The 13,556-nt window shown below is 41.4% G+C and overlaps 1 protein-coding gene across 1 annotated transcript in view; it reads right to left on the reverse strand.

Annotated features, from left to right (window-relative positions):
* Positions 1 to 5,515: 5,515 nt before the first annotated feature.
* cntnap5a (contactin associated protein family member 5a) overlaps positions 5,516 to 13,556 on the reverse strand; it is a 70,103-nt gene continuing 62,062 nt past the window's right edge. Inside the window, exons 20-24 of the mRNA XM_042073321.1 lie at positions 12,109 to 12,242; positions 10,452 to 10,536; positions 9,077 to 9,277; positions 8,246 to 8,320; positions 5,516 to 7,679 (exon numbers count right to left, since the gene is read on the reverse strand). Coding sequence (XP_041929255.1) covers positions 7,459 to 7,679; positions 8,246 to 8,320; positions 9,077 to 9,277; positions 10,452 to 10,536; positions 12,109 to 12,242 — 716 coding nt within the window. The 3' untranslated portion in view covers positions 5,516 to 7,458. The remainder of the gene's footprint in view (positions 7,680 to 8,245; positions 8,321 to 9,076; positions 9,278 to 10,451; positions 10,537 to 12,108; positions 12,243 to 13,556) is intronic.

Here is a 13,556-nt window from a genome sequence, read left to right on the forward strand (position 1 = left end):
TCCGAAAGCATACCGAAGGCAAAAAACATGTTCATGCAAATGCCAGTTACTGTAGTGTTACCACTGAGAGGAAAATTTGGTAGATGATTGTTTCAGGTAGGACCATATTCAACGACAAGCATTTGCTGGGTGCTCACTCTGAGATGGGGCTGCTTGGTCCTTCTCTCTCCCCTTGAAAAGATTTTCTGTGTTTGTATTCTACCAGGACGCAGGCAGCATCAGCTCCTCATTTTAATACTAGTTGACCCGATAGCCTTTAGACCTTTGTTGATGTAAATGAGACATGGGCTTCAGGGCAGGAAAACAAAACAACAAAAGCAATAGCATGATCTCAAGTAAGAGATCGGATGTCGCTCAGATCGAATGTCAGTCTCAGATTAGGAGATTTCATTATTTCAGGTTGTGTAAATTTAAATTCCTCAAATTGAACAACATTTAAGGTACCCTGGAAATCCAGAGTTCTCGCGAGAGCACAATGGAATTGTCTCTGCGAGACACTCTGGCAAAGAGCAATGATGCACGTTACTTTTACCCCAACATTCTGGGAAACCAGCTAAACTGATGAAGCAACGTTGGAGGACAGTACACATTGTTCGTAGTGTTATCCGATTGTGTCGAAGTCCGAAATAATTCAGAGTAAACATGGTCTAGTGTTATCCAATTGCGTGCAGTGAGATTTTTAAATGCATGCTTGTTGCCGCCCCTCGAGTTGGGCCATTACATTGTTCTTTGCCAGGCCCTTAATCTTTCTAGATTATCAGGGTCTGGATTTTCCAGGCTACATTTAAGGTGGAGTAGGTATGAAATCCTAGGGATTGAATAATGGAACTGAACATGTTTCAACTTTAAGTCATATTTAATTACAGCCATGGGAAACCTTCCACCCTGAATGTGATAGGTAAATGTACAGTATGTAGATTTGTCCATTAAGTCATCATGTTACTCTGCAGGCACCCTGTCATTTGCGTGGGCTCTTTCTGAGCACTCATGCTATGATATGCTTTGCATGTTCTGGGCTTGTTTTCAGAACGGGCTCATTTGGTGATTTGTGTGTGAGTACAGTATACCCTGGCTGGTGTGTTGGGTTCTGGGAGCTTTGGGGAATTTGATTGGAGTCCAGTTGTTGGTTGGAGTCACGTAGGCCACACAACACTCTTCCATTGACCTGCACTGTCTCTGATACAGTGAGCACTGATAGCGCCACAGCACGTCCCACATCACATTAGAAGAGACATAACAGGCAGGCAGACACTAGCTGGGTCGCATGCTAAATTCAGTATATGCGGACAACACAGCATAGACGTTTTTGACAGTATGTTAAAACAGCTGTTCCTTCACATTCTGTGATTGTTTCTTGGTAATTTCTTTACTCCATATAGCACCATCAAGTGAAGGACAGTGCTTGTTGGACAGTAAATAGAGGCCTAAGGAATCAGTCTGGTTATTCATTTCATACAGGAAACCTCAGGTAAATTCTGAGCAGAGTGAGGTACAAATGTGCCAGATGTCACCTACGGCTGCCACGGTTACAATGAAAATGGTCACAGGCTTTTGATTCCTCTTCCTGGTGCTCTCTGCAAAAAGTATTTGTGTGTGCAAAGTGCTGTTTACTCACTGTCTGCATGAGAAATCTCTCTCTAACGTCTTTGAATTAAATTATCGTTCTGAAGTTTTAATGACCAATTTTGCTTGAGTGATGCCGTGATCCAGTATGAACTACTGTATGCTGCTGTAGTTTGAGACAAATCCTGCCTGTGAGAAGACAAACAATGTGTTTTTTTATTTTGAATTATACATGGCTATATGATCTTTAAGATAAGTGATCAAAGGCCCTGCAGGACATCACATGTTGCCTGTTGATTGTGCCTTTTATCTCTATTTCATGTTCAATTCAAATCCTTTCAGCATATTGACTTGAAAGCATTTAATATTTTTTCTTTTCAATTAACGGGTCTGACTCCAATGTTCATTAGATATGTGGTATTTTCTTGAACAGGGACAAAATGGCACAGAGGTCAGTTCATCCACCGCTCATGGCCCTCGAACCCGCCACCTCAACACACACCGGCATGGGAGTCAAACGCTCTAACCACTGAGCTAAAAACTCAGTGGTTAGAAGTGTTCTTAAAGTTAGGGGTGTGAGGATATACACGCGCAACTAGCATGCAAGCTCAGTTCGCCTCCGTTACACAAGCAGATTCCTTCACATGTGCCGGTGACCATCAAAACATCAAAATACCAATGCGCTGTTTGAAGTTGCGCTGCTTGCTGTTAAAGGGAATGACAGATGTCAGTCTCATTGGTTTAAAGGATGTTACGCCCAAAACACACTCATGACTGATTAAGAAAAATAAGACCAACCTTTTTGCGCTACAGTAGGCTTTTGATAACAAAATCACCCCCAATGGGGATGGACAAACCCCGAAATTTGTTTAAGGTATTTGCCAGTGACCATGCATTTTAGATCGCCAAAATATAGCCCTTAGCCTCCTCTGTATGGATCTCAGAAAATCCACTACTGTGTATGGCATAGAAATATGTCCACTGAAAGGCTTAGACTATTATTTTGAGTTAGTCTCTCCAAATTAATTATTACTTCGATAAAGCTTATGGCTAGACTATGGCTAGAAGAATGCAGCTTTTTTCATTGTTTGTATCTTATTTGAATGTTCTTCTTTTATCAAAAGAAATCTTGGAATGCACAGATTCAAACTCAGCTCAGCAGGTTAATAGCTTTCAGTGATATCGGAGCAAATCAGACAGAAAATCGCTCTTTCAGATCTTCAACTTCAACTGGAGAAAGTTTGTTTTAAAAACATCTGACCAGCCTTTAAAGTTCTGATGGGGTTTGTCATTTGCATGTAACAACAAAACTACTACAGAGAGAGAAAGAAAGGTCATTATCACATCAAGCTGCACCATACACACAGAATCTTGGCTTGTTGATCAGCATGCACACAATTTAGGATTTCAGTAGCACGTTCCATAAAGGTGTCCATAGTGCTTTATTTATTTATAGATTTATTAATGTTGATAACATACAGTATGTATACAATTAGTATACAGTAACATGAACATATTTTCCATGAAACTGCACCAATGAAATTCTATTCCGTGAGAGCTTCTATTGCAGTATAAATCAAAATTAGATAATATGATGATGATGTGATGTTACATTTTTAGCTTGGGGTGTGTGTGTGTGTGTGTGTGTGTGTGTGTGCACGTGCACTAAAATGGCTGCTATGGATGTTTATAAGGGACTTTCTGATATAACAGAATTAATTCCAAATGTAGTTTTACTGTGGATGACACGCTAGCCAGTCAAGACTGGAATAAGCATAGCCATGGTATACAATACCAGAGCAAAATGTGTAGCTCTGAAAGAACAGAGGCAAATAACTGACTGAGACAGAGAAAGCAGGTAGTTTAGAGAATGGCCCCTCTTTTATGCAGCACAGGGGTTTTGTGATTTAATGGCACATAATGGATAACAAATTACTGTATCAAATGTAAGCAGTCGACTAAAAGCAAGCCGTTTCTGGAGAGAAACATAAGCGTGCAGCTCATTAAGGTATACCCTCTTCAGCCTGCTATTAAGGTCTGAGAAACAATGCAGGAACACACTCTCAGATCCATTCGCTGAGGTCTCAACAGAAGAGACTACTACGCTGCTCCGCGCTTTTCATGTGTCTGTCTGCGGTGGATACAAAACCCCTTCATCACAACAGAGCGAGCCTGATGATGGAGATGCAAGCTTTGAGACACCGTAGTGCGAATGCATGTGATTACCAACGTCTGAGCTGAAATAGTCATTATGATGACAAGCACAGAACGTGACATGCTTACAGTATGTAAGGCACATGAGGAGGGGGATATGGAAAAGCACTAAAGTTGTCCCTTCATTTGAAAGACTTCATTTGAACTATGTTGATTTTCAGTTGGACTTTTCTGCTACTAAAATAGCATGTAAAGAGACCCAGACTGTGAACCATTACAAATGACACCTACTGTATCATGATAAACCCCCCAGGAACACTGTAATGTACAAAATCTAGCTTCAATAAAAAACAAAACTACAATAAAACCTCAACATCTGTATAAAAGATTCTACTCTGTATTTATTGTAGAAAACACTCACAGTTGGACTAAACTGTCAATCAGAGAGCTCCTATGGAAAAAACCCTGTCAAATTCATATTCATAACAGTGTATTAACACACTATGGCCCCATTTCATGTCCAGCAACATAACAAGTATGTATATTAGGACCTACATGCATGCCATTTTAGTATGAACTATAAAAGCCAGCACTTGAAATGTATCATGCAAGTATTGTGCAACTATGATTCCTATACGCAGGGTGCGATTTGTGTAAAAACCAGGGGGGGGGGATTTTTAATAATTCTTTTTAGTTTTAGTGTACCGTGGTGTATGACTTTAAACAGCGAGTGTGCTTGGTATGATGATCAGCTCCTCTAATGCAGGGTAGGACTACGTTTTGACAAGCATACAAATTCACCTTGTTCTTGCCCCATCTGAAATGACTCCTCTACTTTTGCTGCCTCCATCCTTTCTGTATTTGTTGTGTAAAAAAACGTTGTATATGATGGCACTGAAGTCTTAAAGGAATTATCCGGAGTAAAATGCACTTTAGATCAATTTACGGATGATTGGGAGTACACACGTTGAGTTGACATCAAAATCATGTCATTTGGATGTGTTTTGAGAAAGTTCGATGTTACCGTTTTTAGTCAAAACTCGTTAGCGTGGAAGTGACAAGGGCATATTATTTCGCCGCTACAAAACGCTATTTTTATACCTCTTCTACAGTTCCAAACAACATTACACTTACGTGGTAGTGAGTAGAGGGTCCCTAAAGCCAAACCGAAGTATCCCGAGGTCTTTACGTGGTCGGATAGAGAGTCCAGAATGAATTTCATCAAGCCAGTACCTTTCCGGAAATGTTGCCATCTTTGCTGGCATCTTCAGGGGAAAGTCCGTAGGAGTCGATTGCCAAGTGTGGAGTAACACGCTCTGGAAATTCACAATTTCGTCGCCGTTTAAAAAAAAAAAAAACGTGTTTTTTTTTTTTTTTTGTTAATGTGAATTTCAGCAATCGACTCCTACGGACTTTCCCCTAAAGATGGCAGCAAAGATTATTATGTAGGCTAGCCTACTAGACTGTTTTCAGGTTGCAGCGCTTTACTTATATGAAGTAGCATTAATCAATATGAGGGGCAGAGGGGGATAAATGTTGTCCCCACCGGGGATAAAAATAATTTAGCAGAGGTAGGGATAGGAAAACCAGAGGGGGGGAAATCCTCACCACCCCCCCCCCCCCCCCCCCCCTACAAATCGCACCCTGCCTATACGTTTCTATAGAAATGTTCCATATGTGAGACCCTCTTTTCTTATTCACATGAAGGAGCACAGTACAGATGTATAAAAATGGCAAGTTTATTAAACATACATATACCTGTACATAATATGTATACAAAACAGCCCCCACCCCCAAAATAACCATAATATCAATAGAAATAGAAAATAGTCTCAGATTAATATATTTAGTGAAAAGGACACTTCAATTAAAAGGAAAATGAACAATAATTTAGCCAGCCTTTCTTTGAATCGTTGTTTATATATTGCATTTCTGTGTCTGTCTAGTGTTGCTAATATTTCATAGTCAGTCTCTGAATGATTGATCTGATCAGATCGCTGCTTATGTGGTATTAAACAAGAACGAGAGCAGGTGTAGTCCAGTGGGTAGAGGGTAGGCTATGTCTCATTCGACTGCTGAGGATCTTTTGAAAGGCCAACACCCAGGTAGGTAAAAGCATGATCAACATAGCATCAAAATATACAAGAGTAAAAAGCAGGAGAGAAACATAACCATGGGACTAACCATAGGAATCCATTTTGTTGTCAATAAATACTTCAGCACTCCACATTTTCTCAAATTCTAGACATATTTTTTCAGATAGATTCTGTAATAATTATTGATTCATTGACTATTAATCTCCCTGAGTATTGACTGACCTAAAACCAGAATTTGTTACATGTAGACATGATAATTTGAAGCAGCTTAAGACGTCATAAATTTCCTCCTGTACTGTATGTCATGTTCTTTACAAAATAAAAGCAGATGTCTTTGAAACAACATAGTAGAAATTAAATAGCCATCCAAATAGCAATTCAACTGCCAAACCATCAGAGTGCAAAGGGTGTACAGTAGTCATTTCCTCAACCATGATTTTTGCACAAGGAGAAGCATTCTGAAATGTTTGCATTTTCACGTCCTCAATGAATGTAGTCATAACCATAATCAGATGTTTCTTGTCTTCATGATGGAGATTTTGCCAATACAATCACCATTCACACAACTTATTTTAGCATAAAACAGTACAGTGAAGAAAATAAGTTTAGATGTTCTTCCACACCCTATCTAACAAAGCACAATCCACGTGAGCTCCACAGCCCCACACAAATGGGACAAGAGGCAGACCATAATAATCTCCAAGCCACCAAAGAGACAGAGGAGCTTCTGTCATAGATTGTAAAACTGGATGTATTTTTTAATATACTTATCTCCCTGAAGTGAAGAACCTCCACAGTGGTACAGCACTTCTATATGACCACATTCCTTAGCTTCCTTAGTACTTAGAGCCTTAGGATCTCAGCACTAAGTTCCCAAAGTGCAGCGGTCATTCAGAACCGTGCCTATGGAGGGCTATCTCCCAACAATAGCTTCACTTTGGAATGAAAACTGAGCAGGGGTATTTAAACAAAATAAATAAATAAAGACATAAATATCCTCTCGTGCACACCATGCATGGCCAGTATGCCTGTTTTTGCCACATTGACCACTCTGCCATGATGCCATAATTTGACAAAATTAGCTGTAATTAAGGGTTTTGGACTCAATCAATTCTCTCCTACTGGCATCAAGCACCTCGCTCTGTAATATACCACGACCCTCAGCGTACTCTGTCACTTCCTGCAAAAGCCTGTTTTTCAGCACACACATCTTTGGCCTTCCCTTCGCCCTCCCCTAGTGACCTACAATGGCCGAAAAGGAGGCCAGTTTCCGTGGTGGTTGCTGGAGCTCCCTTCCTAACACTGACTTAATTCACCATTCAACCTGACTCGGCCGTCTCTCCAGTAGGAATCAATTTGTCACAAGCCACTATCACTGCTCTCTCTCTCTCTCTCTGAAACACTTCTTTCCCCACTCACAGCTTTAGCAGGACAAACTCATCCGGGTCACTGTGCAACTAATAGCTACTACCTACACTGGAAGCTGCTTTTTTAAAATCTCAGTTTCCCCCCTATTTTTTCACAAGTCCGACATGGAACAGAAAGGCTGTCAGTTTCCATCCATGCAGACAGGCAGCTATTACAGGGACAGGACAGGGTCCTTGGCTGGAGGCTAGTCAGAGGACTGAGGAGGGCTCTGCTCTGGTCAGATGTAGTACTCGCGGAGGCTGTCGCGCATGTGGAGCGTGGAGTGGTGGAGCGTGGAGTTGTGCATGTGGAGCTCGGCGTGGTAGGCGGCGTCCAGGCGGCGCTGGGTCTCCTTCTCCTGGAGGCTGGCCGCGCGCTGAGCCTGCCGGTGCTGGTACAGAAAGCGGCTCATCACGGCCAGCACGCACACGCTGCTGAACACCACCGCCGTCACCACTCCTGAGGGGACAGCAACACACCATCAGCATCAGCACCGGCTCCAGGTTTACAGCAGGACAGCAAGAAACAACCTGCAGCCCTTCATCCATTCATCCATCCATCTCTCCAAGTATCCATTCATCCATTTACTACAGATCGATTTTCTTTTTCAGACAGTGAAAACAGTTTGTCCATCCAGTGAAAGGGAGAGTTTAGAAAAACACCATTAGAATGGAAAAGAACACATCTGTTGTCTGATAAAGAGCACTTACCCTTTGGTGTGAGCAAAACCATTTTAACAGGAAGACGCAGTGTGCTCTTTTCTAATCCCTTTTCATTTAAATGCATTCATATACACAGCAAGAGTGTAAGCGTATTTCTTTTTTAGTTGACTATTTTATTGCGGGGAAAATGGTCTGCGGAAACTGATGACATAACTAGCGAGTTGAGAGATCAAATCGATGTATCCTCTGTGGGCGATCGGAGAGATGAGAAATAAAAGAGGAAGTAAAAGCCGAGCGCGGCTCGTTTCACAGATCAGCGAGTGCAAGCGAGCAATGAGGTGACGCCAGGTAGTAAAAACCAACCTCCGATTACTGCTGAGTCATGTTGGGTCACGCCATCATCCTGGTCATTAGCTCTGTCCGGCTCCTCAACATGGTCTGGGGAGGGAGAGAGAGAGGGAGAGAGAGAGGGAGAGAGAGGGAGAGAGGGAGAGAGAGAAGTTGTTATATCTCTGGGTTTTATGAGGTGAGAAGCCAGTTGATGTCTCTCCAACTCTGAGCTGTGAGTTGTGCATAGGACACTTAGGTGGCTGTGTTAGTGAAGTAGCTGGTAATAGAGATGGGCAAAATGCCTGAGGCTTCAATGCTGTATCCTGGGCAGGTCTCTTCCTTTTCACTTTCCCATTCTATTCTTTTACTTCTTTTACAACCAAGTAACTCCACCAACTATCCTCATCCAACCAATCGGGGGAATCAGAGGCTTTAGTGGCTACAGCGTCCAAGTGCCAACAGGGACCCGGTTTGAATCCAACCCCTGGTCATATCCTGACCCCACCCCATCTCCCACTCACTTCCTGCCCCTGGTCATATCCTGACCCCACCCCAACTCCCACTCACTTCCTGCCCCTGGTCATATCCTGACCCCACCCCAACTCCCACTCACTTCCTGTCAGTCTTCACTGTTATGTCCTATCTAAATAAAGGGAGAAAAGCCTGAATATATATATACTCAAAAAATCAATCAATGTCTCGTTTAGACAAATGATGTCATGACAAAATGATTAATAATGTGCCTTAGAAACCCATCAGAGCAGCTCCTATTGAGATCATGGTCTGTAATGTCCAAAGTTCCCACAGCACAATCCCATTGGGGGTGTTAGTGGGGGGGAGGGGGGGCATTGGTGGGGAGCTCACCTGAGAGAGAGTTGGATGTGGACACAGAGAGTGCCCCGCAGTTGGACTCCACCAGGTTGCCACGGACGGTGACCAGTGAGCTGCCGCGGTTGAGCAGCGCTGCCTTCAGCGGCGCCACGTGGTTGTACTGCACCGACGAGAAGCAGCCCACAAAGCCCCTGGAGCCGGCCACCGCCACTCGCTCATCCAAGGTCTCCGTGCCTGTGGCCAGATAGATTTGGACTCGTTAATGTGATGCAGCGCTGGCTTCTCAGAATAAATTAAATGTGCATCTCAATGTATGCATACATTCATTGAAATCCTTAAATGTGTTTGCATGTTTTTACACTCTCTAACTGCTACAGAATTCTAGAATACTGTACACCCTCACTGCCAGACAAACATTCTAAATCCCCCCAAAATCTGTTCTTTTAGATTTTTTCATTGGTTTACTTCTAATTTGTATATCTGTTTAGTTTTATTTGGGTGCGTAATCATTTCTATTGAGGAACTGACTTTTTATTTTGGCTTATATTTAGTTTTAGGTTTTCAGGTTTTATAACTTCATGTATAGAACCTGTGAAAAGGTAGAATGTGATATACAAGAATTACAAGGTACCCTTTTAGGCAATTGTTTAGGGGATTTTTATTTGGCAATTTTTGATTCCTTGCTGCATTGTTTTTTATTTAGTGAATGTGTATTTCTAACTCTAACTTTTATTACATAATTTGATTTAGTTTGATTTAGTATTAGTTTAGATTAACTATAACAACCCTAGTCTGAATTCTTTAAAAACATTGACAGACTATCTAAAAAGGCTGTTGTAGTAGCATTGCTATGACCACAGATAGAAAAAAAAAATACAGGATTATGTGTAGTATTATTTGGAGTCTGGCGATTCTTCCTCTAATACACAATATAACAATAGACCGAGGGGAAAAATATTATGATTAGCATATGATTCCAAGTGATGCTGAAGTGAGCTGCACAAACAAGCTCTATTGCATCAGTTAGAAGTCTTGTTTGTCACATCAATAATTCCTTAGTCCTTAAATTAGATTTAGCCACAGCCAGTTGCTAAATTAAAGATAAAAGTTTCTATGGCAACAACACAAGCACACACTCCAAATTGATTGCTCCCCCCCCTCACACACACACACTAATCAAAGTGAAGTGGGGGACAGACGTCACTCTCGGTGAAGCCACTCGATGGCAGGAGACACTGATAGACAAGACAGGCTGCCTGGTGACGTGAGAAGGACCTGGCGTAACCTTTAAGACAGAGTGTGAGGCAGACCTATTCCCTCACAGTGCTGCTGGTGAAATCATCTCTGAGCTCTTAAGAGTGGAGCCACCAGGCCACCGATAGTGTCATTATTATGTGATGAGACTCACCAGTGACTTTGCCCAGCGTCAGCGATCTCACAGAGTTCAGCTCAGTGTCAGACGACAGGGTGTATTTTCTACTCTCCTGGTCCACCTGGCAAGAAGACAAGAAAAACATCACTGATTGGGCCACCGATGTCTTATCTCACCCTGTCTGCATGACTCAGTAAGAGCCATATCTCTTTTAGCAGTTCTAAATGGCTCTGCATTTCTAAAACTCCACAGGACCACTTTTGCTTCTCATTTTAGGCGTTTAAAACACAAAGTATTTTTCTACCAAAACTAAACAGAAGCACAAAGCATAAAAAACCAAACGAATTGCACTTCTGGTACAAATTGTTATTCATTATAATTTACAGGAGGGCTGCATAAAAATAGTGGGGACACCAAGATTATGGCTGATTTCATATTGTGAAAAAAGTTCCAAAGTTCGACTAATTAATATGTGGTGATTTTGCGAGGAGATTTCAGTGCTTCATAGAAATGTGATTAATCCACTGAAGTGAATTTCTGATGCATTCTTGGAGGAAACTTCCCCTAACAACAGAAGCAGTGATACTCATACGATGAAGATAATACCCTTAATACCAATTCTAATATTAATACTTAATGTGCTGCGGTACTTCGGATGGAAAAAAAGTTTCTTTGATATAAAACATTCACTAAAGTGGAACTTCCCAAACCTCGCCATTTACCACTAAACACTTGAGATATTCTGCAAAGGAGTACCGTCACACCGGTGTGACGGGAGTGTTGGGAAATGAACGTTCTAAAGAATATCTGGGTTCATTGAATTCAACATAGAATTTTAGAACCTTCAATTGTTGCGGAACTTAGAACGTTCAAAAACCTACAACTTTAAGGATTAAAAATATTTATCTGACAGAATGTGCCAGGGTTTCTTCCTTCCCTTCTCTTTGAAGGAGTGTTGCCCAGATATCCGTGAATACACGACTTAAGGTGTTTTCATGAATACTGTAAGTAGAATAGCAGCCTGTGATGCTCCTGAGATAGTGCCTTCCCTGTAGTGCTCTAAATGCTTAAATGGCGACATCTTAAACTCTCTTTTTCTCTCGCTGAGCTTGCTGGCAAAGACATTCTGGAGCATTCCTCTGCACTACCTACTTTTGATACGTGCCCAATCTGTGATTAATAATCAATCTTTATTAGTCACAGACTATGAATTCACTGACTTTAGGATTAGTAGATGCATTTGCTGAAATTTAAACATTGATTGTCAGTTTTGTGACCCAATCAAGCTTCTTATTTGGGGAGGGCCCTCACACATGTACATCCTCAATGCACATTCTTGTATCCTTTTCAATATAGGTTCCTCTATTTTTAATTATTTTTTTATATTTATTTAATTTTAATTTATTTTTTAATATTCAGTAGAACAGCTTGAGTTGGGGATCTTTCTCTGTTGTCATACATTTGACTATGTACTTAGAATACAGTATAACTTATAGTTTATTGTATATCACAAACAAAGACAAGGAAAGATTGATCTTTCTTTTCTTTTATGCATGACATGATGCACATGATGTCTTATCTAGGATGACCACTGTGTCTTCACTTCATGTGACATGCCAGAAGACTGTAAACAAAAAACATGTTTACCGCTCACACACCCCACCTTCCCCAACCCCCACTCTCCACAACTGACCTGTACGTACACGTCCTTTGCCTCGCGGTGGAGTCTGACCCGGTGGAGCCGTCCGTCAGCCAGGCTGCAGGAGGTGGGGGTGAGCACATCAGGCTTGCCCTCCTCATGGAGCCGGTACCAGATCTGTAAACTCCCTGAGGGAACCAACGGTACGGGTTAAACATGTACAGTCACAAGGGGAAGGGAGAGATACAGTAATGTTATGGGGGAGAGAAATGCTTGTAGTCCACTACACATATTGCAGTTGTTTTATGACATAAACGTCAACATTTAAATAAATGTGGTCCATGAAATAATCAGTTATATTACAGATATAGCAGCCCTAAAGTGCATATAGATGTTAGAACTACATGGCAAAGTGTCAACACCTGTTTCAAAGTGTTAGTGGTCTGTGGCTTGAGGCTAATGGTCAATTTATAGATATAACCTCAACATGTCCTCTGTATCCCAAAGTGAATCATAAACTGTTATTCTGTAGATAAGCCTCGAGATCTTTGCTATCTGTTATTCTGTAGGTAAGCCTTGAGATCTTTGCTACCAATCTGAATGTCCTACTCTCACTCACTGATAGATCAGAGAGCTTTTCATTAACTGGTGGTGAAGTCAATTTTAAACTGAAAAAATAAATAACGACGAATATATGTGCATATACATAAAACAGAGAGAACTCTTTGGGAGACCTTATGCCATTGGCTGTGTGCTGAGGATTAGGGTGGATAAGGTGTCCCCCTGGCAGATCCTCTCAGTATTGACAGAGCCACACCAATGGATGTGTCACTAAGAGACACAGACTTAGAGACAGAATGAGTGTCTGGTGTGTGTGATCTTTTTTTATTCCTGACAGGAGGATTGTGGGCTCACAACTGTAAGAGGAGTGGGATTATGGGTGTTCACTTTAAAGTTACATATGCCACAAAACTCTTACGTGCCTTGACCGTCTGTGAGAGAATACAGTGTTTTATAGATGTGGTGCCACAGGCTGTATGCCAACAAACATATTATGTTATACATAAATATGATCCAACTTAGACAGTGTAGTTAAATGACCCCTAATCATGTTAAACAGAACTATATGGTACAACAAAATGAAGCTCTAACTTCAACACTATGCTTTTTATAATGTAATTATTCTACAGTTGTGTTGACATTATTCTACTGTTAAGTCGACATTATTCGGTATTATTCTATAATTGAGTTGACATGCACCAATGTAGGTGGCGATGATATAATAACCTAGCCTGGCGGGCCATCCTATATCATTGAAATGTACCGAACGAACCATTCACCTCGCTTAATCCAAGGGGCGGGCAGAGAATTGTCTTTCAAACTGCCTAGGCATGCAATAGGCCAGCGCTACGACCATATCCATATCCGGTCGGCAAAACGGCAAATACTTCGAAAGGAATGACTTAAGTGCATTGTGTTGCTCAACTTTCAAAGAAAAGCAC

Source organism: Alosa sapidissima, chromosome 2 (genome assembly GCF_018492685.1).
Source record: "Alosa sapidissima isolate fAloSap1 chromosome 2, fAloSap1.pri, whole genome shotgun sequence".
NCBI lineage: Eukaryota > Metazoa > Chordata > Actinopteri > Clupeiformes > Clupeidae > Alosa > Alosa sapidissima.